This window comes from Lutra lutra, chromosome 4, assembly GCF_902655055.1.
Source record: "Lutra lutra chromosome 4, mLutLut1.2, whole genome shotgun sequence".
Taxonomy (NCBI): domain Eukaryota; kingdom Metazoa; phylum Chordata; class Mammalia; order Carnivora; family Mustelidae; genus Lutra; species Lutra lutra.
In genome coordinates, this window is record NC_062281.1 from 4,662,083 (window position 1) to 4,687,538 (window position 25,456).

At 52.0% G+C, this 25,456-nt stretch overlaps 1 protein-coding gene across 2 annotated transcripts in view; it reads left to right on the forward strand.

Moving 5' to 3' along the window:
• COL22A1 (collagen type XXII alpha 1 chain) overlaps positions 1-25,456 on the forward strand; it is a 249,235-nt gene that overhangs the window by 209,279 nt on the left and 14,500 nt on the right. For both annotated transcript variants that reach the window (XM_047727479.1, XM_047727480.1), the window contains exons 49-56: positions 2,580-2,633; positions 6,096-6,149; positions 10,521-10,574; positions 14,332-14,385; positions 16,728-16,772; positions 17,477-17,530; positions 19,250-19,303; positions 24,514-24,567. In XM_047727479.1, coding sequence (XP_047583435.1) covers positions 2,580-2,633; positions 6,096-6,149; positions 10,521-10,574; positions 14,332-14,385; positions 16,728-16,772; positions 17,477-17,530; positions 19,250-19,303; positions 24,514-24,567 — 423 coding nt within the window. The remainder of the gene's footprint in view (positions 1-2,579; positions 2,634-6,095; positions 6,150-10,520; positions 10,575-14,331; positions 14,386-16,727; positions 16,773-17,476; positions 17,531-19,249; positions 19,304-24,513; positions 24,568-25,456) is intronic.

Here is a 25,456-nt window from a genome sequence, read left to right on the forward strand (position 1 = left end):
TCGTTCTTAGAATAAATTAGGTTGTTTTAAATGTATATTTCCAGTAAGATCATACGGAAGCATGAAACTGCATCTTTTACTTCGAAGCTGACTTTTACAGCAGACTCATAAAAAGTACATTAACTGTAAAAGTACAAAAGCTTTCCCAGTTTGCTGGAGAGCTCACCTCAAGCCTCAGACCCTCAGCTCACTCCCACCTCCCCGCATGGATGGCCTGTGCTATGAGCATCCTTTCCCATTTCTCAGTCTTCACTCCTCATTGTGTGTCTCTGCCGTGACCAGGATTTCAAACCTCCTTTCCAGGGGATGGTTCAGCTCTTGCCATTTAGGTTCACGAAAATCTGCTAAAGCCCCCCCCCCTCCCCATCCTGGTCTTTCAAAAGCCTATTACACATCCACAGTGCAAAAGAAGCCGTGCTCTCCTCTCCTTGGAAATTGCCTTTGGACTCTAGGGCAGCTGTAGGAAGTGGCTCCTAGCTACTGGTTCTCATGCTAGATGATGAATCTGGGATTCAGAAACGGGCATGATCAGAGGGCAGCTTTTCTGTCTCCCACTGATCAATGTGGTCGGTTCATGCAGTTGATACTTACTGAGCTCCTGCTTTGTGCCATGCATGCCCTGATCTGTTCATTGTTTTTGGGAATGGATACCGGTCACCCGTCCATCCGGGTTTAGTGGCCAGTCATGCAGAAGCAACTTGAGAGCAGGAAACCCGCCTGGTCATTTATGCATTGTTCTTTGTGTGCTTCTCTGTCGGACGCCGTAACCCGGGATATAGATACCAAACAGATAAGGCTCCTTGATTAGTGTTACTCCAAAGCTTATTTTCTGGTGCTCAGTTGGCATCTCTCTTTCAGAGAAAACCCTTACCCTATTCCCAATGTGCTGTATGGAATTTAATTACAACATAGCTAGGTTCCAGGGTACAGGGTGCTGGGGGGGGTTTGGCAAAATTATATAGAAGAATCCAATAGAAACTCCATGGTTGTGCTGGGTTTGAACTAGAGGTGGAGGTTCCCAGCAGCATCCCAGCCAGGGAAGCATGAACCTCGAGCTATGTATGCACGTATTATCAACATCCTTTACTTCTTAAACATTTACTGGCTCATTACCTGGGGAAGAGGTGGAGGCAAATCTGATTGCATCTTATCCCTGGGGAATTTATCTGACATGGCAAATAAGACCTATCTTCCATTGCTATATCAGATTTCCTTGAGGTCCATGGTACAGCCATTTCTGTAGCCCTAAAACTTGGCCAGCACTTGCTATGACATAGGCACTCGATAAGTGTATGTAAAAAACCTAAAAGCTGCTGGAAAGGTATCATCAGTAAGGTATGCAAGATCTTGCTTATTTGTCTTCCCATACTTGGTCCATATCTGCAATGCTTGCAGTCTTGGGCAGGCCAGTAGACACACCACTGTTAGGAGTGTCGCTGATAACAGAGAACACTTTGGGGAAAGCCCTTAGTGAGTGCCAGTGCTAGCTAGCTCTTTCTATGTAGGACCTTACGAGTCCTCTCAACAATTCAAGGAAATAGGTCCTCTCTTCCTCTCCAGTGCACAAAGGATCTGAGAGACGCAGAGGAGTAAAATAAAGTGGAGAAGCAGGATATGGACCCAGGATCTGGCTCGGGGAGGTGCACCCCAACTGACACCCTCTGTTCTGTGCTAAGCATGCTGCAGGCAATGCCTCCCCACCCTCCTTACAGCCTGGGCAATCATGTCACTTCTCCCTTTACCAACGAGGAAACTGAAGTTAAATGCCCAAAGCTAGAAAGAAGCAGCGTATGTGTTCGTCTAAAGACTCTCTGCCCCATCTGCCAGCCAGCCCAGCTTTTCCTTTACTCATTTATTTAAGAACAAGCGAGCCCCTGCTAGCTCCAAGGAACAGTTTTAGTTCCCAGTAAAGCAAATAATCGACCAACACTAGGATGTCAGAGAGAGGCAAAGGCTAGGAGGGGCATAAAGGCATTATTAAGAGGGGCAGGGACTTGGGTTTTCGATTTGGGAGGCAGGTAATTTCTCACTGAACTGAGATGGGGAGGAAGGCAGGCTATGAGCTCCAAGCCCAGGGGGACTGGATTGCAGGCAGGGGGAGCAGCCCTGGAGAGAGCCCGCAGGGACGGGGGACAAGTCTGGGCTCACTCTGCTGTACTCACCTGTGTAGAGCTCCTTCTTCCTGGATCTGTCTATGCATTTTCCATCCTTGAGCTGACAAAACCAATTGCCTTCCCTATTGACCTGGACCATAAATCCAGTCATTCATTTTTGCCTCTATCCCTAAATGTTCTCTGATATTAGCTGAAAATGTCTACTCTGAAGTGAGACCCTGTCCCATTGTCCTAGGGATGACTGTGGATGCTCTGGTCCTTCGTGCAATGTGGCTGCCGTACTCCCAGCATCTTTGTGTTCCCAGAGGCCAGCCCCACCTACCAGGGAGGGCAGAAGCCCCCCAGGAGTACTTAGGGTTCCAGCTGCTGGGGAGGGGCTCGGCTTGCAACCTTGTGCTCCACGGGCTTCGTGCACAGAGAGACACTCATGATTCTGCCACTGACGTCCTGCTCTGTCATCCTCAGGGAGCGGACGGAATTGCTGGTGCTACTGGCCCTCCAGGAGTCCAAGGGTCGCCGGTAAGTTCCTCGCTGGACTGGACCTGCCTTGAGTCTGTGTTTGGGCGACCCAGAACCCAGGTGTCTGCCAGCCCTGCCCGGGGCCTCCCTACCTCTGTGGCTCACTCATACCCAGTATTCAGCAAGGGTCTTGCAAGGAAACCACAGGAGGGGCCGCTTTCTGTTGGTGCCCTGGTGTCTTGCCTCAAAAATACAGGTTTGGATGAATGACGTGGCAATCTGTGATTCCAGGATTCCATTAACAACCAGCTTACCCAGGCCCCCGCCAGTGTGGTTCTCTCCCGACAGGGAGAGGGGAGTGGAAAGGCTGGAGCTGACCCACACCGAGGCCACAGCATGCATCAGGAGGCACATCAGATAGGAGGACTCCCTGTTAGTCAACCATTCCAAAGAGGGGAGAGAAGTAAGAAAGGGGTCACACTCCAAGCTGGCTGGTGAGCAGGTCAGCCCTGCCCAGGGATGTCTGGACTCCAGTGCCAAGAGCACTTGAAGGAGCAATTAGGACAGCTTCCCCCTCTTGGGACGAGGAGGACAAAGCCCAGTGGGAATGGGTCTCTGGTCCAAAGCCACACAGGAAATCAGTTCCAGGTCCAGAGTGAGGTCAGTTGGGAAACTCCCAACTCCGTGTTCTTCCCTCGGTTCCACACTGACCCACGGTGTGGGATGGTCGGGGTGGGCCCCAGGGGTGTTGAGGTTGAAAATTCCCAGCCAGGTGGGTGGTCTTTCCTTCCTCATCTGGCCAGTCCTGTCTAAGCAGCCCACCTGCTGTTTACCAATTTGCAGACAGCAAAGTAAAACAGTAAAAACAAATGGACTAAAAACCAAACAAACAAATAAACAAACAAACAAAACAAATGAACAGTTAGCCCAAGGAGAATCAGATGCAGGACCCAGACAGGAATCCTCAGGTACTTGGGAATTAAGCTGTATTGAATGAGACATTGTTCTGTCATGGGGGACCCTGAGGCGGGCGACAGCTGGGCTTGGAGCTGTCTGGAGGTCCCGTTACTTCACTGTATACAACAAACCAGAATATTCTCCAGATCTTCTTAGCGTAAGTAACAAGTGTTGGTAATTAAAAAAAGAAATAAAGAACGCTAACTGGGATGAGGTTAAAAAAAAAAAAAGATACATACAAACTGAAAACATTTCCATTGTATTTTGAATTGAAACATACAAACCAGGAGCCTCTTTTCGACATAGAATGATGACCTTCCTTGACTTTGGGTCCTCAGCACGGAATCTCTTGTCATTATCCTTATGACAGGAATATCTCCCCAGTCACTATTTGCTGCCCTTCTTAAGGGTGGTTTCAGAGTATAACAGCACCCGTGGGACGATTTCAATGTAGAATCCTGGATCCTGGATCATTAGGGTATTTTTTTCCTAACCTTTCATAGCTATCCTGCTATAGAGATCTGGATCGTGAGTCGTCCTTATAATGTATTTTGAAGTCCTCACTTAAAGATCGTTCTTTTTCTTTGCCCACCTAAATTTAACGGGGTTACCTAATGAATAATTAAACTGTGTAATTTCCACAGCAAACTATGACTTCCACAATGCAAACAGGTTTAAGAACAAGACTATGGACTCTGAAAAATGATCTGAGGGTTTTGAAGGGGCGGGAGGTGGGAGGTTGGGGGAACCAGGTGGTGGGTATTGGAGAGGGCACGGATTGCATGGAGCACTGGGTGTGGTGCAAACACAATGAATACTGTTACACTGAAAAGAAATTAAAAAAAAAAAAAAAAAGAACAAGCATCTGGACCCCTTGTGCATCCTCCGATAGAAGCAAAGAATCCCTAAACAGTAAATATGCCCGTGTCATGGACCATGTGGTCTCTGTTGGAAAAACTCAGCCCTGCTGAGGTAAGGTGAAGTCAGCCACAGACAACAGGTCAACAAAAGGCTTCTGATAAAACTTTATTTGCAAAAACAGCAGAGGGCTGCCTTTTGCTGACCAACGGTGGCTCCATCCCTGCGGTCTTTGGAACAGTAGACATTCAGGAGGGAATCCAGGGAGCTCTATTATCAATATCCAAAGATCCCTAATGATGACTGAGTATTTGTCCTATGTGGACCCAAAAGTATCTCCTTAGTTGCGCGTTTGTACGTTCGGTGAGATGGGAGGTGGTGGATGGTTTTGCTTTCCTGCTGTTATTTCGTGTTGGTCTAAGTGGTGCTGTGTCCAGGCAACCTCTGATATCATGGGTTGTCACGTTACAGAGATGCAGGGCATACCAAACTGTTGTCAGGGCAAACGCGGGACCTGAGCATTCCTGTTTCTAAAGTTAAAGGAAACCCTTCAACATGACTGCATCAAGTGCTACTCCTTTTGAGAAAACATTTTAACAAAGGAGTAGTCAACCTCCAATGTGGTCTAATCCTCATCTGTTCCCAGGGTGACGAGAAAAGATCTCATCTCTTCATGACGTGACTATTATCTTCCACTTTCTTCAGGGTGGAATAAAACTCAGTTGTGGAGTTTTTACTGAGTTTAAGTAACACTTCGTAAAGGAAGTGTTCTTTGGGTCTCCCAATTGGATACTTTTGATGGGATGATATATAAGATCTGCATAAAGGTGAATTAAATGTCAAAGTAGTTTTGCTTTTTGCTTTTTTTGCAAGAAGTTAACATCACAACCCTTACGAATATGTCACTTGGTGTGGCCTATAGATGAGATTGTAAAACCTGATGCCAGCATTTTATCGCAGAAGGAACAGTGATTGAGAGACTGTGAAGTTGTCAGGGCCTCTGATGGTCTTAGAGACACAGATGACATCAGAATGTTTAGGCAGATAGAGGTGATGGCACTGATGACGTCATCTGATTTAGTAGCCTTGGTTGGCAGTGATGTGCATCTTTGGTGAATAAAATGGAGAAAGAAGCATGAGTTAATGCAATTGGGCAAACAGTCTTTGAAAACACAAGCTCTATATCACGGGGGAAAGATATACTAAAAGCGACCTACTGGTGGTAAAAGGTCAAGAGGACGGTAATAATAGATGGTCTGTTCAGGTACTGGTCATCTTTTCACTTGCTTTGGGTCCTGTGTGCACAACAGCCCCAGATGCTCTGGTCTTGAGCTACATGATGAGGACCCGAATTTCAGGCAGTGTAGGGACAGAGTGTAGAGCTGTACCCAAGTCTTGTGGACCCCCAAACCCGAATCTCTTCTCCCCCAGACTTTTCCTACTTTAACTCCCCCCGAGTATATGTCATACAGCCAAAATGAGCCCCTGTCTGCCCACCCACCCACGTGATTGTGCTCTGCCCGGGGCACCTCCCTGCAGTGGGGCGGGTAGGAAGGGAGACCTGCCTGGAAAGCCAAGAGGCAGAAGCACCCGTTGCTTCCCACCAAAGACCCCTTCCAGCCCATGAAGGCAATTCTATGTGAAATCACATACTTCCAGAAAAGCCGATCTGAGATTTAATGGTGTTTTCTGTCTTGGATCTTTTAGGGGAAGGAAGGTCCTCCTGGCCCCCAAGGTCCATCTGGATTACCCGGAATCCCAGTAAGTAGCATTACAAAAACAAACGAACAAACAAACGAACAAACAAAATGCCTGGTTTCTCCACTACAAAAATGGGCAAACAAAAATAGATTTGCCCACTGTTAGAGCAATGCATGGTTCTTAGGGGAGTTTCCAGTGCTCCAGAAAATGAGGATAATCCCTAACCAAAGCCAGGTATGTTTTTGGTTGGGGTCAGTGTAAACCTCATTGTCTCATGCAACAGGCGTTGCTGACCTGTGTAGATAGCGTTTCCCTCTGTCCACACACGCACGTACGTGTAGGTAGAGTTGAGCCAGCCCACGCACACGTGTGCCCGACTCTGACGATTCTCTCTGATGATAGAAACAGCTCCTGCTCCCCACACTGGTGTTAAATGCTCATGAGCTCATCAAATTTTACGTACACTCCACCCCACAAATACACCATAATATATGTGATCACTCTGTTGCTACAGAAATCCCACAGTTATTGGATAAAGACTGTAATAAGCTAGTTTGCATGCCTGGTGCTTTCCCGTTTTCTGTACGATGGTCCACAAAGGTGGGGTCTACCTGTTGGGTACAATATTGTCTGAGGTTCTTGATACATAACCACCAAATTACTTTCTATAAATACTGTTCTGGACTTTTACATCCAATGTATCTCTCAGTGGGGTGGAGCTCTTCAGGGTGTTACTAATAAGATGGGTGCAGAGAGGCCGTCTCCGTGGATTATGAATCCCTGGGGGGCTTGTGGTCTGGCCTGGGCCAACTGCTGGGGCCTCTACTGGCCACAGCCCCCCACCCCCGCCCTGCATAACGATGTGTTTTATTGCAGACATGCTGACTTCCTTTTGGTTCCTAAAATGCTCTGCATCCTCTCCTCTCCCTACCACAGGACCTTTGCACATGCCTTTCTGTCTATCCAGAATGCCCCTTCATCACGTCTTCTACCAGTGGATGCCTTTGATTTTTCCCACTCATCTCAGGCATCAACCCTAGAAAGTTTTCACTGCCTCCTCCCCTGCCCCCAGGCTAGGGTGGGCTCTCCTGGTTTCTTTTTCTTTTTCCTGAGTGCCTATCTCAGCTGTTGTCACATCTTTATTTGTGTAATGGTCTGATCAGTGACCACCTCCTCCGTTATTCATTGATTGGTTTGCTCATTCAGCAAACTCTGTTTAAGAACCTACTGTTTGCTAGACCTGGGGACATTACAGTGGAGTGCCTGCTAATCAGGGCGATGCTCTAGGTCTTGGGTTCTGGAAGATCAGGTTTTTGCTTCCCACACATAATGAACACCCAGCAAATATTAATTACAGAAACAGGTGGATGAACGAACTGCTGTGGGAGAGCCCTTCCTCCTAGAGTATCTGACAAATGCCCCCACCCAGTGAGGAGGCATTCCAGGGACACCATCAGTAGTACTCCCTACAGCCGTGTGACCCCGAGGTTGAGTAACCTGTGCAGGGTGCTCAGACCTGAAAACACGGGCTGGGATGTGAAACCCCTTTGGTCTAAACTGCAGTCCAGTAGCCTAGCCTGTTCTGGCAGCTGGGAAGAATTGACTGATTTAATTCTAGCGGTGGTAAAGCTAGGGAGAGAAAATCTGGGTTTGGCTTTTGTGCTGACCCCTTATAACTGAAGTCCTCATGCACAGAAGAGAGACCTGGCCTTTGCTGTGACTGTGTGTACCATGCCAACCCCATCCTGGGGCTCAGACCTGAGCCAAGCCTGGGTGTGTGCCTCCCTGGTGCCCATGAATGGACCCTGCTTTCCTGTCTCTCACCCCATCCCCACTCCCAGCTGTCCTGAACTGCTTTGCTCCTTCCTCAGCATTTGTCTCAGAAACATTCCCTCCCCCTCTGCCTAGACAATAAGACTCATCAGAGCTTTCCCGTGCATGGTGTTCACTGCCCCACAAGTCCCATGCAGAGAGCTCTCCACACATTAATGCATGTATCCCATGCCTTGGGCCCCCTCAGCCGCTCATCCCAAGGTCTGGCTGGACGTTATGTTCTCCAGGAGGCACCCCGAGCCTCTCCAGTGCTTAGGTAGAACTCTGTGCTGTGTTTCAGGAGCCCTTAGCCCTGTGCCATCACAGCACTGAGGGCGTGCAACCCCACTCACCTGTTCATTTCTGTCCACCTCTGCCACCCCCTCACCAGCACAGCACCAAGTACTGACCCAGGCCAGTGTTCGGGGTACCAGACGGACCCAGCCCTCATCCCTGCTGGTGTGCAGCCTGGGGTCTCATGGAGAAGCCAAAGAGAAAAGGAAGGAACCACTGACACAAAATGTGATGTGCTTGTGACGCAGGGGGACCCAGGGGGCCACAGAGCCCAGGGGTGGATACTCAAGCCAGATCCAGAGGGATAGCTGGGGAGCTGACACTCAAGGGGAGTGTTCAAGGTCAAGTAGTCTAGGATGAGAAGGGGCAGGAGGAAGGCATTTCAGTAAAAGGAGCAACTTATAAACGACACAGACGTATTTCCGTACAGGAACTGGTTAGAAGAAATGCTGAATAAGAAGAAGTGGCTTCCACAGCTGGTAAGGGCTGGGAGAGGCGCAGGGAAACCTTTCGCTGGCCCTCACAGAGCACCCACGTGAGTTTTCCCAAAGTAGAACAACACACCCTATCTTTTCTTAAGCATCAGCTATGCACCAAGCTCTGTACCAGAAAGACCTTCTATATTCCTCTGCCTGCAGGACGTGGGAGCGTCCCTACAGTTCACTGAAGGTGCAGAAACAGGCCCTGAGATGTTGAAGGTGTCAGCAGCCTGTCGGCTCGGCTCGGGGCAGGCTCGGCTCGAGGCAGCCCTACCCTCCCGCAGAGCCGCATTTCCTTCTCACAGGATTTGACCTGCCGCCCTCCGCTCACCTTTGCATTTCCCCCAGTGGCCCCTGTGCCGCTCCTGGGGGCCGCATGTCTGTGCCAGGAGTTCTGGGGTCTCCTGCTGGCCTCCAGCCAGAGTCTGTGGTCGGCCCCTTGTCTCCTCCCGTGGCATAACTTCGTCTTCCGTGCACGGGCCGCTGTTGCATGCACGGGAAGTGGTTTCAGGAACTGGACTCTTAACTGAAAAGAGGATCAGTGCAGGGGCACCTGGGGGACTCCGGCGGTTGAGCGTCTGACTCAAGGTTTTGGCTCAGGTCATGATCTCAGGGTGGTGGGATGGAGCCCTGCGCTGGGCTCTGCGCTGGGTGTGGATCCTGCTCGGAATTCTGTCTCTCCCTCTGCCCCTCCCCCACTCTCTCTGCTTCTCTGGGAAAAAAGAATGCGGAAGAGGATCGGTGTAGCCGGACCCCCCAGCAGCCCTGCAGGTGTAGCTGGTCAGGGCGGCTACGGCAGGAGCAGCGCTCGTGAGGAGTTCCGGGAGCCACTGAGCTTCGGCCAGCAGTAAACTTCGATTGCTGTCCCCGGCGACTTTCCAGCAATGCCCAAACCCTGACGCTGAAGGCACTGATGAGGAACCACGCTTGGTCTTACGAGCGCCTGCAGCCCCGGAAGCATCCCCGTGGCTGGCACCATTTACCGATGCCTGGTTTGCTCTGCAAGCAGAAGCATCCGTTCTGGGCTGCCCGGGTGACTCCGCAGGGCAGGACTGGCATCGCTTTTTAGGAAAAGGGCACTGGGGAGCCAAGAATACTAGTAACTTGCCCAAGATCTTATGCCTAGTAGTGCAGGTGGGGCTCGGACCTTGCCTGGTTTGACTCAGTTTCCCCTCTGCCCTGCTGCCTTGTGGCTTTCTTTTTCCAGAGCCCACCCAGGGCAGGTAGCCCAGGATTGGAATCCAAGTCTGTGTGCTGTCATAGCCCTTGCACAGCATTATTCTCCCATTTGCAAAGACTCCTGAAGAATACTGGTCTCTTAGACTGACGTGAGGCTTATGAGACCTCCCTTGCTGCAGGAGGCTGGTTACAGGGAGGGGGAAACTCAGCTAGGCCAAGCATCCACGGCCGTTCTGAAACCCACGCAGAATCTTCACTGTCATTCTCTGAGCCCCCGTGTGTTCCCGGGTCTGTGCCCCGGTGCTCTCCTGCATCCAGCCCCCTCACCATCAGAAGCTGCATCCTTACCCCCTCATCACTGCGTTCAGTCCAGGAGGCCCAGCCATGAGGCGCTGTTGCCCTAAGTTTGACTTCAGGAAGTGTCCAGTCCAGGGCTGCTTTAGATCAACAGCTCTAATAATGATGCCGTTGCAATTCACTGCTTTTCCACTCTGTGCCAGGCACTGCGGATCTGAGATCAGAGCCTACCTGCGGTGTTGGGAAGGACACACACCGGAGCCCTTAAGTGTGGCTGTGACTGTGCACTAGGCGTGTGCTTCTAGCAGAACCCCGTCTTTCCTCCCAGCACCTTCGGCTAGAGATGACCTTTGATTTGATTCTCTTGCAGGGAGAAGAAGGCAAAGAGGGCAGAGATGGAAAACCAGGTCCCCCTGGAGAGCCGGTAAGGGACTCTAAATTTCCTACTGTTGTATGGGCGCACCTGGTAATCTCTCAGCAGCAACTGTCCTGTGTCGACGAGCTGCTGGGACACGGGTGTAGTAAGAGTTACTTCACTAATTTGTCCTGACAGCCCTGCAGTGTGAACACTGCTGTCCCCATTATATAGCTGAGAAAACCAAGGCTCAGGGAGGTGAAGTGACGGGCCCAAAGACACAGGACGGGCCGGTGACAGAATCGGAACCTGATCCCAGGGCTTCTACCTGTCCTCCGCATTTTCTCTTCCTGCCCCGTGCAACTTCTGTCCTGTTCACACGGGAGGGGACCTGGGGCAGGTGAGCCCCCGCTGGTGTGGGAACCTGGTGCCCGAAAGCTGTTATCCCCACAGAAACCCTGGGCATCTCTCCCAACCTCCAGGTATGGGAGTTTGCCCTTTCTTCAATTCTGGGCCAGAGCCCGAGGGATTGTTTTTTTTGTCTTTTTCGAATGTCCCCTATGTGGGGCACCCTGTGAGGCAGACCGCATGCACGCAAGCGCGTCTGCCTCGGTGGCTGTCGGCTGGAAGAGTGAGGGCTTTCTGCACACGTGCATCTGTGGCCTCATCGTGGTCCTGCCACAGCTGGTCTCTGCTCTCTCTTCTGTGGGTCTTCATGGCCGGTGGTGACACACGTCTGTCTCCCCAGGTCCCTTCCACAGCCTCAGGCTCGAGGGGAAGCTGGAAGGTGGTGTGTAGGGTTTGAGACCTGGCTCCCCACAGGCCCCCAGAAGGAGACTGGTTAGCGATGGGGCGTAGCCGTTTGCATTCTAAGCAGCCCCGGGGAAGGAGGAGGATGTCCTCCAGGCACTGCCAAGAACCTCCTTGGAGATGTACTGATAAGTAAAAGAGCAAAGGTACCGAGCAGTGTGCTCAGCTGGCCCTATTTTATGTAAAAGCAGGCCTTCGTGTATTTTTCTAGTGTTTGCATAATGATGGCCGGCGGCGGGGGGGGGGGGTGGGGGGGTGGGGGGGTGGGGGGGTGGGAAGGGGCTCCCAAAACACCTCTAACTGTTGTCACCACTCCCGGGAGGGTGATTCTGGGCAGAAGGGCCGCAGGGATGCAAAGGCAAATCTGGGCTCCGTAGTGAGTTGTTTTACTGTGGAGCCATTTGTAGGCATTGCTTGCTGATAACGTGTAATTTAAAATGAACCGAAATATTTTATGCCAAAACGACAACCACAACCAGAAGACCCTGGCTCTGGATGCTGGCTCCACTCCAGACCGGCTTGGGGGCCCTGGGGTGAGTCAGGCAGAGTTTCCCAGACGCTTTTTCGATAGAACGAGAGTCACAGTAGCAACCTGGCAGAGTTGCCGGAGAATCCAATGAGGTGAGAAATGGTAGAAATGGTAGAAGGCACCGGGCTCGTCTCACCATTAATTTTTTCAGCGAATCCCTTTCTGACAGCACCCCTGGCCGTGACTCCCGGGGAGGTCAGAGCTGCAGCACCCTTAGCTCCATGAGGTGGGACAACATAATTTCTGCCGCAAGGTTCATGTCCCATGTAATTTGTCTGGTCATCAGCTGTTGTGACTCGTTCTGAGTCTTATGCAACTTGCCAGAAGCAACTTCTTAAACATTTTTCACTGCGCGCCAGATGCTGGAACGGGGAGACACTGCTGAGAGCGAAGGAAAGTGCTCGTGGCAGCGAGCAAAGTCTGAAGCACCTGCCAAGCTGCTGGAGGCTGAGTCCCAGTGGGGCGGCCCGTGGCGAGCACGTGGTAGTTAGTGGGACGTGGATGTGGGAGGGGAGAGAGGACAGATATTTCCATCGGGTCCCCGCCTCAGGCTGGGGTACTGATGCTTGCTTCCATTTTCCACTGTTATCCCCAGAAAATCCCCATGAGGCCTGGTGTCATTATTGCCCCAGATGAGGAAATGCACAGAGAGGTTAAGTAGCTGGCCAAGGTCACACAGCGGGTAAATGAAGCTGCCAGGATTCATGCCCCCGAGGCTGACCCCAGAGGTCAGTACCACAGAACTAGAAGTCAGCTTCTCTGCGGGCGTGTTATTCTGAGAGCTGACGTTTATGGTACAGGGGGACTGGGGCCCATGGTCTTCATTCGGTCTATTTTATGGATCACCTTCTCCAGGCAGACCTCAGGCATAGAGCAGAAAGAGACCAGGTCTGTTCTTGGCACGCAAGGGGACATCAGTCCCTGAAGAGGCAGAGCTGGTCCTGCTGAGGTGGCTCAGCAGTTCCCACCTAGGGACGTTCCGAGCCCTCCAGGCACCCATTCTGGAATTGCCGCCTGTGGCCAGCGTGAAGTCTTCTCTGTCCGAACTGCTTGGAAGTTGGCATAGGAATAAGTGGCATCGGATCCCAAGGTAGCAGGATTTGTTGCAAGTGAGGGCTTTGGGAAGCAGCCCCAGGAAGCACCGGGGGCAGGAGGAAATGAGATAAGGAGAGAAAGAAAGCCATGGACCTCAGGCAAGTGAGTGAGCCACTCGGGCAGGCAGAGGGGCCACGGTCATTGGAAACCCTCTTAGAAATTGTGAGGAGCACCCTTGCAGTCCTGCTCCTACCCCAGCCAGGCTCTTCATCTGTCCAGAGACTTGAAGCCCTTTGGACATTGGGGATTGCTCTGGGAGGCGGTAACCCGTACGTTAACTTGCACACCTCAGTGTCATGTACCCCGAAGGCTGATCTATGCACAGCCATCAGCCTGGGCGGGAACTGTTCAGCGCTGACAGGTGTCCTCCTCAGTGAGCCAAGGGGACCTGCCTGGGAAGAAGCATTCACTACCGATAGTAGGTAGCTCGTCCTCATGTTGGCGTAGCCCTTCCAGTTCCTATGTGTCAGGGACATGGATGGACAGACAGAGAACAGGTAGGTAGGTAGATGATGGATGGAGGACTGATGTGGATAGGTAGATCTGTAGACACACGGGCAATTTTTTGAGTTGCCTGTTGTGTAATCTTTTTTAGGAGGTGTTTGAACCATGATTATGGTGTAGGATGATGTATGGAGACTTGAAGCCAAAATACCTGGATTAGAACCCCAGCAGTGTGACCTTGAGCAGATCACTTAACCTCTCTGTGCCTCAGTGTTTTGCCCGGTGGATAACAGCGATGCCTCCCTCATTGGGTTGTAGTAAGGCCTCACCGACTTACTGTGCGAGGTGCTCGTTTTGTGTCTGGAATGGGGAAATCCCTCAAGAGTTGCTCACGTTACCGTTTTCCTGCTGGTGACTTGGACCAACGATGGCCATGTCAGTTGACTGTGGAAGGTGGGGGAGGCCAGCTAGGTGGTACACGCCCAGTCACGGAGCTGGCGAGGGCAACTGTGCTGAGTTTGCCATGAGAACAGATCCAGGGAAGGGAAGGGACACCCAAGACCACACATGGGTCAAGTGCTGCCCTGTCTTCCATCAGTCAGACAGGCCTGGTCACCCCTCCCTGCCCGTCCACACCCCCACAATGACCGCATCGCCTGGACCAGCACCCAGTCTCGCACTGGCTTGTGGCTGAATCCGCCCAGGGCAGCACCAGGACGCTGGTGGTGAGGACTTTGAATAGCCCCAGGGCCCCCATAACTTTGCAGAGTTAGAAGAAGCTGGGTCCACGGGGGTGATCGGCGTGCCCCGCGGTGGAGCACAGCGCCCTCAGAGGGGTCGGCCGGGGTCAGAGGCTGGCTGGAGGAAATGCTAACACCATGCGTGGCGCCCAGGTGGGGAGCGGAAAGATCCTTATAATGGTCTCACCAAAGTCTTCTTTACTCTCAGGGCAGAACGGGAGAGCCAGGTCTGCCGGGACTGGAGGGAGCCCGAGGCCCACCTGTAAGTGCCAGCGCGTGTGTGTGTCTGTGTGTGTGTGTGTCTGTGCATGTGTGTGTGTCTGTGAGTGTGTGTCTGTGTGCGCGTGTGTGCGCACGCATGTGTGTGTCTGTGCGTGTGTGTGTGTCTGTGCGCGTGTGTGTGTCTGTGTGTGTCTGTGTGTGTGTGTGCACGTGCACATTGTCCATGGTAGAACGCAGCCATGAGCCCCGTGGCTCCTGCACTGCGCCCACCCAACCCTGGATTTCCAGAAGCCCCTCTCTTCCAAGGTATCAGTGCTCCTACAGAGTAATAGGTTCAGTTCTTCCAAGAGCATGGCTGTAAAGCATATTTTCATAATTACAGCCATTGTTGCCATGTTGTTATTCTAAGTTTTCTTTGTTCTTAACCTATTCGGTATGATTTTGATGGGCTTTTTCTGGATGATAGGACCTAAAAATGAATCATAGTTCTGAACGCTTTCCATGGCTAATGGTCTCCCCTCCCCAATTATAAAAGTAACCATTCTCATTGTATACCAATGATAAGGGTGGTAATAATACAAAAAGAATAAGAAAAATAATGTTACAAAGAATAATATAGAGTTACTTGTAACTCTGAACACGGAGGTAAAGCTTTGTTAACATTTCCATGTATTCTTTCTAGATCTTAGGAGTGTGTGTATGAAGTCTGTATGAATTTTCTTTCCTATGTATGAATTCTGACATTTCTGTTTATATGTCCATCTATTTCCAGCTGCCAGGCTCGTCGTGTACATGTAGACATACATAGATGATTTTTCTGTATTTTCTGTATTTGGGGGTTGGTTTTTGTTTTTTTACTAAATGCTTACGTATTCATAATTGAAAAATTGTTTACATAATTCCATAAATTTGTTTTTTGAAAAAATATATTCTTTGTTATGACAATCCTAAAACCCACATCTCTGGCAAGAAGTAGGAGATCAAAGTGACCCTTCTATTTCCTTAATGTATTTTTCTGTGAAAATCAGTAACTCACCAGGCTAGCATTCGGTAAGAAGGAACTGAAACCCAGAAATCAATTTCCTGTTTCCTCAATCACCTTGCCTTTCACTTGGTTGTACTAGGAGAGCGAATCTAAGAATGGGGACTACTACTTCCTGTGGTGGAATGAAAATACAGAATTAGTGATTATTTTTGTTGGGTTTTTTTTTTGTTATTTATTTATTTATTTTTTAACGGTGGTTCCTGGCTTTTTGGAGGAGAGGGTCTTCCTTCTACCCAGAGGGATCCATTTGCTGGGAGCCATGCTGAGGCAAGACCCAGTTCTCAGTTGAGACTTGCAGGGAATCCTACCTCACGGCAGAGGCAGAGGTTAGACACCCACAGAGGTGAAGGAAGACCCACATCTTCTGGCTGGCAGGGCGTAAGTCAGAGAGCCAAGCTTTGAAGAGCCACACATACTTTTGAGATAGATAAATGTGGGTTCAGCTTTCGCTTGGTCACTTACTAACTTTCATCAGGGGACCATTCTGAACCTCTGTTTCTTCTTCTATGAAGTGGGGATCGGAATATGTCTCCCTTCTGTCGGGCAGTCGGAGGTGTTAAAGGAGATGATGGAACGTGCAGTTCTCAGCCAAGTGCTTGGCTTGCTTGGCTTCTGGCAGAAGCCCAGACGGAGCGAGCAGAACAGTGGAGGACAGGAGGGCCTCGGGTCTGGGCAGACCTGCTGGATCTGAGTCAGATTACTTTGTGGCTCTGGGCCTCTGAGCAGGTGTTTTTCTCTCTTGAACTTCAGCTTTCTGCTGTGTGAAATGGGGATTATTACACCATCAGCTTGGTCTGGCTGTTAGAAATGATCGCGTCAGCTCTGCTAACAGCTTCCACTTGGCTCCCAGGGCTGGGGGCTTAGGTAGTCGGTCTCCAGGCTGCTGTTCTGTGAAGAGAGGCCCAGCACCGTGGCCCAGGACAAGGGTGTTGGGTGGCATCGGCCGCAGCCCCAGGAAGGAGGAAGGCACCCCGAGACCCACCCCTGGAGTGAAGGCAGTGTTGTTATCTGCAAGGGAAACATCTGCCCCAGGGGCTGGGCTGAGGGGGTACAGGCCGATGGTGTGAGGTCAGGAAGATGAAGATTAGGAGACACGTAGGGTGACCTCTAGACTCTCTGGAGCATTTGTGGAACCAGCCCTTCTGCTCTGCTCCTGGCGCCCCGATCATCCTATCAGCCAGCATCCAGGGCCTGGCCTAGCCTGGGCTCTAGAATGGGAGGCGTCCAGTGAGCCGCAGTGAGAAGGGGCAGGGTTCAGCTGGACCGTCACACCACGTGCCTGCCCCTTCCCACCTCATCAGCCTGCTTTTTGGTGGAATAACTTCTCTTTCTTCTAGGGCTTCAAGGGACACACCGGCGACTCTGGTGCACCCGGTCCCCGGGTAAGTGGGTGTCCCACCGTGGAGGTCTGCCCAGGCGGACTGAGCTGGTCCTTCTAGACGGAGGGCTCCTGGCCCTGCAGGCCACCGCAGCACCTCATCTCCTGATAGAAGACAGCAGAGGAGGCATCATGGGAAGCATCATCCCCAGTTGTGGTCTGGTTTTCCCAAATGCTCTTTCTGGAGGCCAGACATTGAGGTGTGACCTATCAGACCCAATCAGCTTGGAGTGGGGGTGCCCCTTTGTGGCTGTGTTGTGCACATGCTGTGCAACAGGCCCAGGGCTGTTGTGCAGGGAGCTTTGGTGCATCCCAGTGGGGGGAGACCCAGGAGCCCACACTCTTACCCTTTGGCCTCTTTCCTGACCTTTAGATGCCCCAAATGGAAGGAACCTTGGGGGGCCACTGGTTTGACCCCTTGCTGTGCTCTGTGTAGTGATGGGAAAGCTGAGATGTCTGATGGGTCAGCGGGCGAGGAGGCAGAACTCCAAGCCCATTCGCCTGCCCCTGTGGCTGGTGTTCACTGGGCAGCTCGGAGAGGCACATTAGGGCCCTGTAGACTGCTGTTCCGGCCTGGATTCCATGGGGCTCTTCCTGGTGGGCCGTGCTCCCAGCTCCTTCCCTGCCAGGTGTGCAGAGACCCGGCAGGTGGCATTCTGCATTCTCGTCCCTCACAGCGGGTGTTCTGTTTCTGCTTCTCTCTTTCAGGGAGAGCCTGGTGCCATGGGGCCCCCTGGCCGGGAAGGGTCACCAGGAAAAGATGTAAGTGTGGGGCTCCTGTGGGGTTGGCTGGGTCTGAAGAGGGGGTAGGGAGAAAGAGGAAATTGTGCATCACTTAGGGGCCAGGAAAAACTCCCAGGGCAGGCAGGGGGTGGCCTGAAGAGGCACCAGAAGCAGAGTCTGAGCACTGGTCTGTGTTGTCCCACCTGCCAGCCCCTGGGGTCCTCCCTGGAATCTGGAGGGGGCCCTGGGATCTGGGTATCCAGCCTTGCGGTCGGTGCCTGTGGCACAAACAGCAGCTAGGAAGGCCTTGCTGACTTCATCGCAAGTAGCTTTTGGTGTCCGAGGTGGCCTGTCAGGTCTGGCCTCTCGTGAGCTTGAACTGCGGTGTCTCTCCCAGGTTATTCCCGAGCTCCACATGCTGCAGCCTCACGAGCCCATCACAGCCACCAGAGCCGCGAGCCCTGTGGCCCTTGGTACTGCTCACCTGCCCCCCCCCCCCGACTTTTTATGCAGGGATCAGGTGCGATGTCTCTTACTGTAGTTGGACAGACAGAAACACCGAGACCCAGAGGGGTCCAGGGACTTATGGGCTGTCGGAGGTGGGAGGAGGTGACCTGGGGCTGCATCTATTGGCTCCGCAGGGCCTGGGAGAGCAGACGTCATACATGACATCCTCCAGGGCCCGTCTGACACGTGTGTACAACACCTGCCATCTCGGGGTGGATGTTCAATCAGGACCATGGGCACAGGGTCCAGGGATCCCAGTACCTCCTTCACGACCTGCCTTTGAACCTTGGTGGAGGGCATGGTGCCCGTGGCTATTGATGCCCACGGACTTCTCAGCTGGTCTGTTACCATGAGACAGTAGAGCTGGAAGGGTCTAGAGGAAACACCTCCCAGATCCATGTCTTTCCTGAGTAGTAGGGTCCGCTTGAGAAAACTGGTCACACCCCGTGTGCAGCTAAAAACAGAGCTGCTGCGTTGACCCAGGCAGAGCCTGTCCCGAGCCCCAACCCCAAAGATACCCCGATCTCTCCAGGCCCAAGAGCAGCTTGAAAACACATCCCCTCTCAATTCAACTTACAGCAGAGTGTATGGAAGGAGCTCCCCAGGCAGGAGTGTGGCTGAGCTCAGCTCCCCACCGAGGGTCAGGGAGCAGCTGGGACAGGAGCCCAGGATGCCAGATCAGGGGACAAACGCTTTCCTCCCCTCCTTCCCTGCTCTTCATTGCAAAGCTCCATTCCTAGAGTGGTTGAGTGCTCTGGGGTTTTCATTCATAACATGGGAGAGACTTACATGCCGTGAGGCCAATCGGAAAATAAGGTGGGACTGAGTCACTACCACTCTATACCCTGGCAGAGGCTGGGGGCATGGGTAGCGTTCTTCTTACTGTGGCAAACATGGGTCGGGTCACTGTCCAGAGAGTCAGAAACAGAACTGCAAGGTGGCTTCTCTTCTCTGCTGGCTTCCCTTAGTTCAAGATGGTGCTACGGGAAATCACTGTGGGATCAGGTGCAAAGTGTCGAAGCGAGTAAATAACTAGTGTTCCCGCCTTTACTCCTCTGCGGGAGATGAGTCTGTGGGAGATGAGTCTGCGGGAGATGGTCTGCGGAAACAATGGAGATTATCGATGGAGCGTTTGGACAGCTAGTCGGTTCTCTTGGGGAAGTAGATAAAGTTTGGCCCACATTTGAAACTGTCTCTGTCTGTCCCCCCCAGGCAGCCACTCTGTGATAACCTGATGTCTCTCTGTTCCAGGGAGACGCTGGACCCACAGGGCCACAGGGTCCCCAAGGACTGAGGGGCCCCCCGGTAAGTATTTCAGGCTGTTACCACGGTGACATGTGGTCGGTTCAGCAACCCTGTGTGTTGTTTACAAACGACCATATGTCAGAGCAGCTGGAAAAGAACTATGGCCCGAGCCCCACTAGTGCCTCCCACCCAGAGCCCAGGCTGTTTTCTGGGACCACCAACCTTCAACGCAGACATGTGAAAGCAGCCACCTGGCATGGTGGGCGCCCTGGAGGACTTCCCTGTAGGTCATTCTCATGTCTAGTGTGTGATCTGTGTATCAGCTTCCTGGGGCTGCCGTAAGAACCACAAATTTAGTTGCTTCCACGACAAATGTATTGTCCCACAATTCTGGAGGCTGGATGTCCAAGAATTTTCCTGGAAGCCAGAAGTCCAGGATCAAGATGTGGGCAGGGCTGGCGGCTTCTGAGGGCTGTGAGAAAGACTCTCACTTCCACACTTCTCACTTTGCTTCTGGTGGTTTCCTGGCGATCTCTGAGATCCTTGTTTTGTGCAAACATGGCCCTGATCTCTGCCTCCCTCTTGATCTGGCATTTTCCCTGTGGGCCTGTTTCTATGTCCAAATGTCCCCCTTGTATAAGAACACGGGTGGTGTTGGATTGGGGCTCTCCCTGCTCCAGAATGACCTCATTAAACTAATTATATCCGCAGTGACTTCATTTCCAAATGAGGTCCTATGCGGAGATAGCTCCGTTCTGATCCATACCAACGATAAAAGGAACCATGCAGAATTAAAATGAAAAGAAGACTCCCTTTCCAGCCCAGCCCCTACACTCCAGAGGGAGCCAGCGCTGATCGCATCTTGTGTGGATTTTAACTACTTCCGGTGCACTTATAAGCGTACCGATAGACTATGTGTTCGTTACACAGGACTCTATCTTGGCGGCTGTCTTGTTTCGTGTGTGTGTGTGTGAGAGAGAGAGAGAGGGAGTGAGAGTGTGGAGTAAACCGGTGAGTAACCTACATGTGTACGGGCTTCCTGGGTCCAGGGTACTCAGCTGGTGAGAGCTGTAGGCGGGATTTAAACCCAAGACTTTCTGACACCAAATTCAGTGCTGTGCACCCGCCACGGTCATGTTCTTTGTCTCCAGGACCCTACAGGAGGCGCCGGGGCAGGTCGTAGGCATTGGAATGCTGCATCTTTTTGAATCTGACCAGAAGGAGCCACGTTCTCCCCTGATGGGGCCACAGTGACTCACATCCCACTCCCCACCCTGACTCAGCAACCTGTGGGGGGACAGGGGGTGTCCCGACGCCTTCTACGTCCTCAGCCCTGGGTCCCAGTGGGCTGAGGAAGGGCACAGAGGACAGCCTTCAGACTGGGATGCAGGCAGCCTTTCGGCTGGGGGGCAGGTGTCCCGTGTGGGTACTGATGTGTGCTGGGGTTTGGCTGCAGGGCAATACCCATGCTCGAGAGCAGGGTACTCCTGCGTTTTGGGTTCCAGCGCTGCCCTGGCTTCATATGTCCCGCTCTGCAGCAGCAGCTCTCTGACCGCACCCACCTTCTCTCTCTAGAATGTGGCGTTTCTTCATCCGACAGCATGCACGGGGTTGCGCAGCTGAGTGGTGTGCCCTGCGTCCACTCTCCCACTGGCGGGGTCCGCTTGCCAATCCTGGGGGCATCAGCACCATCGTGATGTGCAGGGACCAGGAGGCTATGCCCAGCTGGGGGTCTTCACTAATGACAGTCCCTGGGGGCCGGCCCCAAAGCTCTCTGGGTTATGCGTTCCCAGGGGGGCAGTGTCACCCCCAGGGGGCAAACATTTTTTCCTGGGATGCCAAAACCCCTTTATCTTTATGTATCTCACACAGATATGCATGTAGACCAGAAACAGATATCCAGTAAAGCTGCGGTCTTAAGCTTCCATTTGGGATGAGGAGGGTAGGCAGGAGCATAAAGACAGAAAGGTGGAGAAACCCAGGTCTCGAGCCCGCAGGCATGGAGTGGCAGCCACTGGGGTCCCTTCTGGCCCATCACCGAGCTTCCTCCTCCAAGCTCTGTAGTTAAGCTGTGTCCTACTTGTTCTGTGGATGTGGGCCTCTCGCTGTTCCTATCCCCTGGGCCTATTGCTATTCTGGAAAGTAAGGGTAAGTTATACAATCCAGCAGTTAAATTGGTGAAATGATGGAATAGCGCCCAACCCTCAGAAAGGGCCCACCTGGTACATGGTAGGTGGTCACCTGGGGCTCCATGCTGAGCTCTGTTCTTGGAGGAAGGAGGGGACTTGACTCTGAACCCCCTGTCTCCTAGCACAAAGTAGTGCTTTGTAAGTCCTTGATGAATGCTAGTGTGTTCAGGGGCACAGAAAAGGGAAGGGAAAGCCATGTGTGGAGGTGAGTGAGGGGTCCAGGATGAGTGAGGAGAGGAAGCCCAGGGCCTCACATGCCACACGCAGGAGGTAGGGAAAGCCCGAGGTCTCCAGAGGTGCTTTCATGTTTTTCTAATTTGCTCCCATCAGTTCTGAGGGACCACCATAAGGACTATGTAACCAACAGTAACGGCTTGAGTTTGCCAAATCCATCCTTGAACACATCAGAGGAGGATCTGGGTTATCACTGATGACCTCTCTCTCGATCAGTTGGAGCCTTCCCCAGTGCAGAGAAGGTTCCTAGCAAACTTCCACACCACCTTGAACCAGACGCTGAGTATAGATCCCCAGCACTAGGGACCACACGAACATTTACCTAATTCACTCATGGAGTTCTCCCTGAACCCTACGAGGCAGGTGCTACTACGGTCCCTGCCCCCAGATGAGAAATGGAGGCACACAGAGGTCAAGTAACTTGCCCTAGATCACATAGTAGGTAAGTGGCAGAGCCAGGGTTTGGACTCACATCCAGGCAGTCTGATTCGAGTCTGCAGCTGAAGACCCACCTGGGCTTGTGTGGGCCACATTGCCTTCTCGGAAAGATGGGAGCTGGTAGAAGGAGGCCCAGGACAGGAGTTTGGAGCATAGAGCAATTGAAGGGTGGGCTGTGGCTTCCATTCAGGACAAGTGGGGGATGAGGAGTGGCCCACAGCCCAGGAGGGAGCCAGGTCTCAGCCCCAGCTGGCCTCCCACACCCTGACAGGTGACAGGTGGCCTCTCCGAGCTGCCCCACCGTGTCCTCCCTCTGTGTTGGCCAGCATGCTAACGTGTCTTGGCCCTTATCTTCCCTGCAATCCAGAGGGAGCAGGAGGAGAGAGATAATTACCATCGGGATGAGCCACAGCACATATTTTTAGAAGGACACAGATGGATTGGTGGGTGGGCGGAGCGCGGTGCCGGGAGGAGCCACCATACAACGTTCCCTGGAGGGGTGAGTGGGGGAAGTTACAGAGCCACGGGCTGCTCCAACGGCGGCCCTCCAGGGCAGATGCCATGCTCTCTCTGCGCCTCGGCCTCCTCATCTGTGATACAGGGACAAGGACAGTCACACTTCATGCTTCCCGGCAGGAGGACGGGAGGTGTGTTGCATGAATCACCCGTAGTCACACGCACACTTGTTGGAAGACCTGAGCCCTGTTTAATCATGACCACCAGGAGCCATGTGCTTAACGAGGCGCAGGGGAGCACCGGCTGGGCTCCATGCTTCCTGGGTTCCAGTCTCAGCCCCTTTGCTTCTGTCTCAAGCAGGGGGTGAAGACATTCCTTGACTCCATTTCCCTACTTATAAAACGGCAGTGTTTGTATCGGTCCTTTGTAGGGAGTTTGTGCGTGGGAAGCCTGGCATGGAGGGAGTCCTCAGGCAGCGTGAGCTTCTTCTTAGTGTAATGTGTCTCTATTGGTGACTGTGTGCTTTATAGATCATAGGATGTTAGCACCTTTTGGTTACAGGGTCAATGGAGCGTGATTTCCTGGGATGTTCTCAGTTCCTTCATCCAGCAGATTGCCTCCTGTGTGTCTGGTGCTGTGCTAGATGCTGCCCCTAGAGAGAGAGGAGGGACACATAGGTTCTTTGGGCTACTCCTAGCCAGGTAGAGCCAGGTGAAGCCACAGCCATCTATTGGGGGGGGTGTCCCAAGAAGGAGAGTGGTGGGCAGGGGTAGTGACCAACCCAGTCTGCTAATGCCAAGCTTTGAACTTCAGGCTTATTAGGAATTTGTCTGAACCTCAAAGGTATAGCTAGAGGAGTTCTTAAACTTTCTGAGTTTTACACAACCAAGGATCTTATTGGTGAAATGCGTTTATCAAAATCACGGGCATGCACAAAATACCAGAGTCAGAGAATGCTAACATCGTCGGGCCAGTTCAGGAGTCTGGATTGAAGGGACCTTCAGGTTAGTAGCTGCAGGATTCTGCATGGCTGCTTTTCTTATCTGTGTCATCATCCCCAAGTCTTCAGGATAAAGGTGCCCCTAGTGGAGGAGTAAAATGAAATCACAGGGACAAGCATCCTAAGCTGAGAAGAGCATTGTCTGATAATGAACACTTTTGTGTGTCTCCTTAAGACACAATGTTAAGGAGTTGAAGGATGTCTATCTGAGTTGAAGGAGAAAGGATGGATGGATGGATGGATGGATGGATGGATGGATAGATGGGTGGGTGGATGGATGAATGGGTGGGTGGGGGGATGGATGGATGGACAGATAGATGAGTGGGTGGATGGATGGATAGATGGATGGATGGATAGAGGAGTGGTTGGATGGATGGGTGGGTGGATGGATGGGTGGATGGATGGATGGATGGGTGGGTGGGTGGGTGGATGGATGGATGGATGGATGGATGGATGGATAGATGGGTGGGTGGATGGATGGATAGATGGGTGGATGGATGGATGGATGGATGGACGGATGGATGGGTGGGTGGGTGGATGGATAGATGGGTGGGTGGATGGATGGTTGGATGGATGGATGGATGGATGGATGGTTGGATGGATGGATGGATGGATGGATGGGTGGATAGATGAATGGGTGGATGGGTGGATGAGGTCATGATTATTTCCTATGCCTGTGCCCTGGGCAGCACTCACCAGGCTTAGCATTTATCATGCACACAAACTCATTTATTTCCACAACGTTATGAGTTAAGTGTTACAATCTCCTTTTATAAGTTGAGAAACATCTTCTGAGTAATGAAATGGCTTACTAAGAGACATGCTGGCCTGAATGATAGCTGCAGGTATGAAATTGGTCCTCTACATCCAACAGTCACTCTCTTTCACTGTCCTGCTCCTCGATGTCCTGGTGGAAAGTCCAGGCAGATGACTACTTGTGTTTCTTCTACCAGGGTAAGAATGGATCACCGGGATCTCCAGGAGACCCTGGCCCCGCAGGAAGTCCTGTGAGTACCATCCCTGCTGTATGGTGGAATCAAGGCAGGCTTTGAAATGGGCATGCTGTCTTTTCATATCACAGATTGTGTGCTCTCTATGCTAGAAGCATCAAGGGGAAAATAAGGGGTTTGAAAGCTGGAAATAGCCTGGAGGCAAGAGGATAAGGATAAGGATTCTTTCAAAGTCTGAAATGCATGCAATGACACACCAGATCTCTGTTGTCTACTACCATAGCCACCCAAAGGTACAAAACCCACCAAGGACAAAAAAAATGTACAACAGGATTGCACAATAGACATTGCATGTTTTTAGAGGATGGGCAGACAGGGTGACATCTCCAGCCATTCCCATCTCAGACGACAGGGTAAGTGTATAACATGGGGATGATTTAGGACAGACTTGGCTGAAGAGGGTGTTGCTAGTGGTCAGGGGGTGGGGGGTGGAGAGAGCAGGAAGGAATGATGGGTAGGATCTGTGGGTAGTGGAGAGAGGGTGGCATGAGTAATCAGAATCCAGGTCCCTGGATTTGGGATTAGGTCTGGTAGAGGGGGGACATCCTGGGGAAGGTGGTTCTCTGATGGCTTCTGGGGTTGGGTGAGTCAGATCCTATCCACAAGTTTCCTCCCCTCCCAGGCTTCTTGTATGTTTATTTGCCAAAACAGGCAACTCTGTTCAGAAGACCACCTTTCCTCAGGGTGTGGTGAGTCAAGCAATGATTGCACGAGGCATTGGGCAGACCACTTGGCAAGCCAACTCTCATCATTGTGGAAATGAGGGTGATGGCCCCATCCTGGTTGGCCAAGGACCTTCCTGGCTTTAGCACAGAAAATTCTGCATCCTGGGAAAACCATCCTTCCCAGGCAAACCGGGCATCTGATCACCCTAGTGGAGATGCCT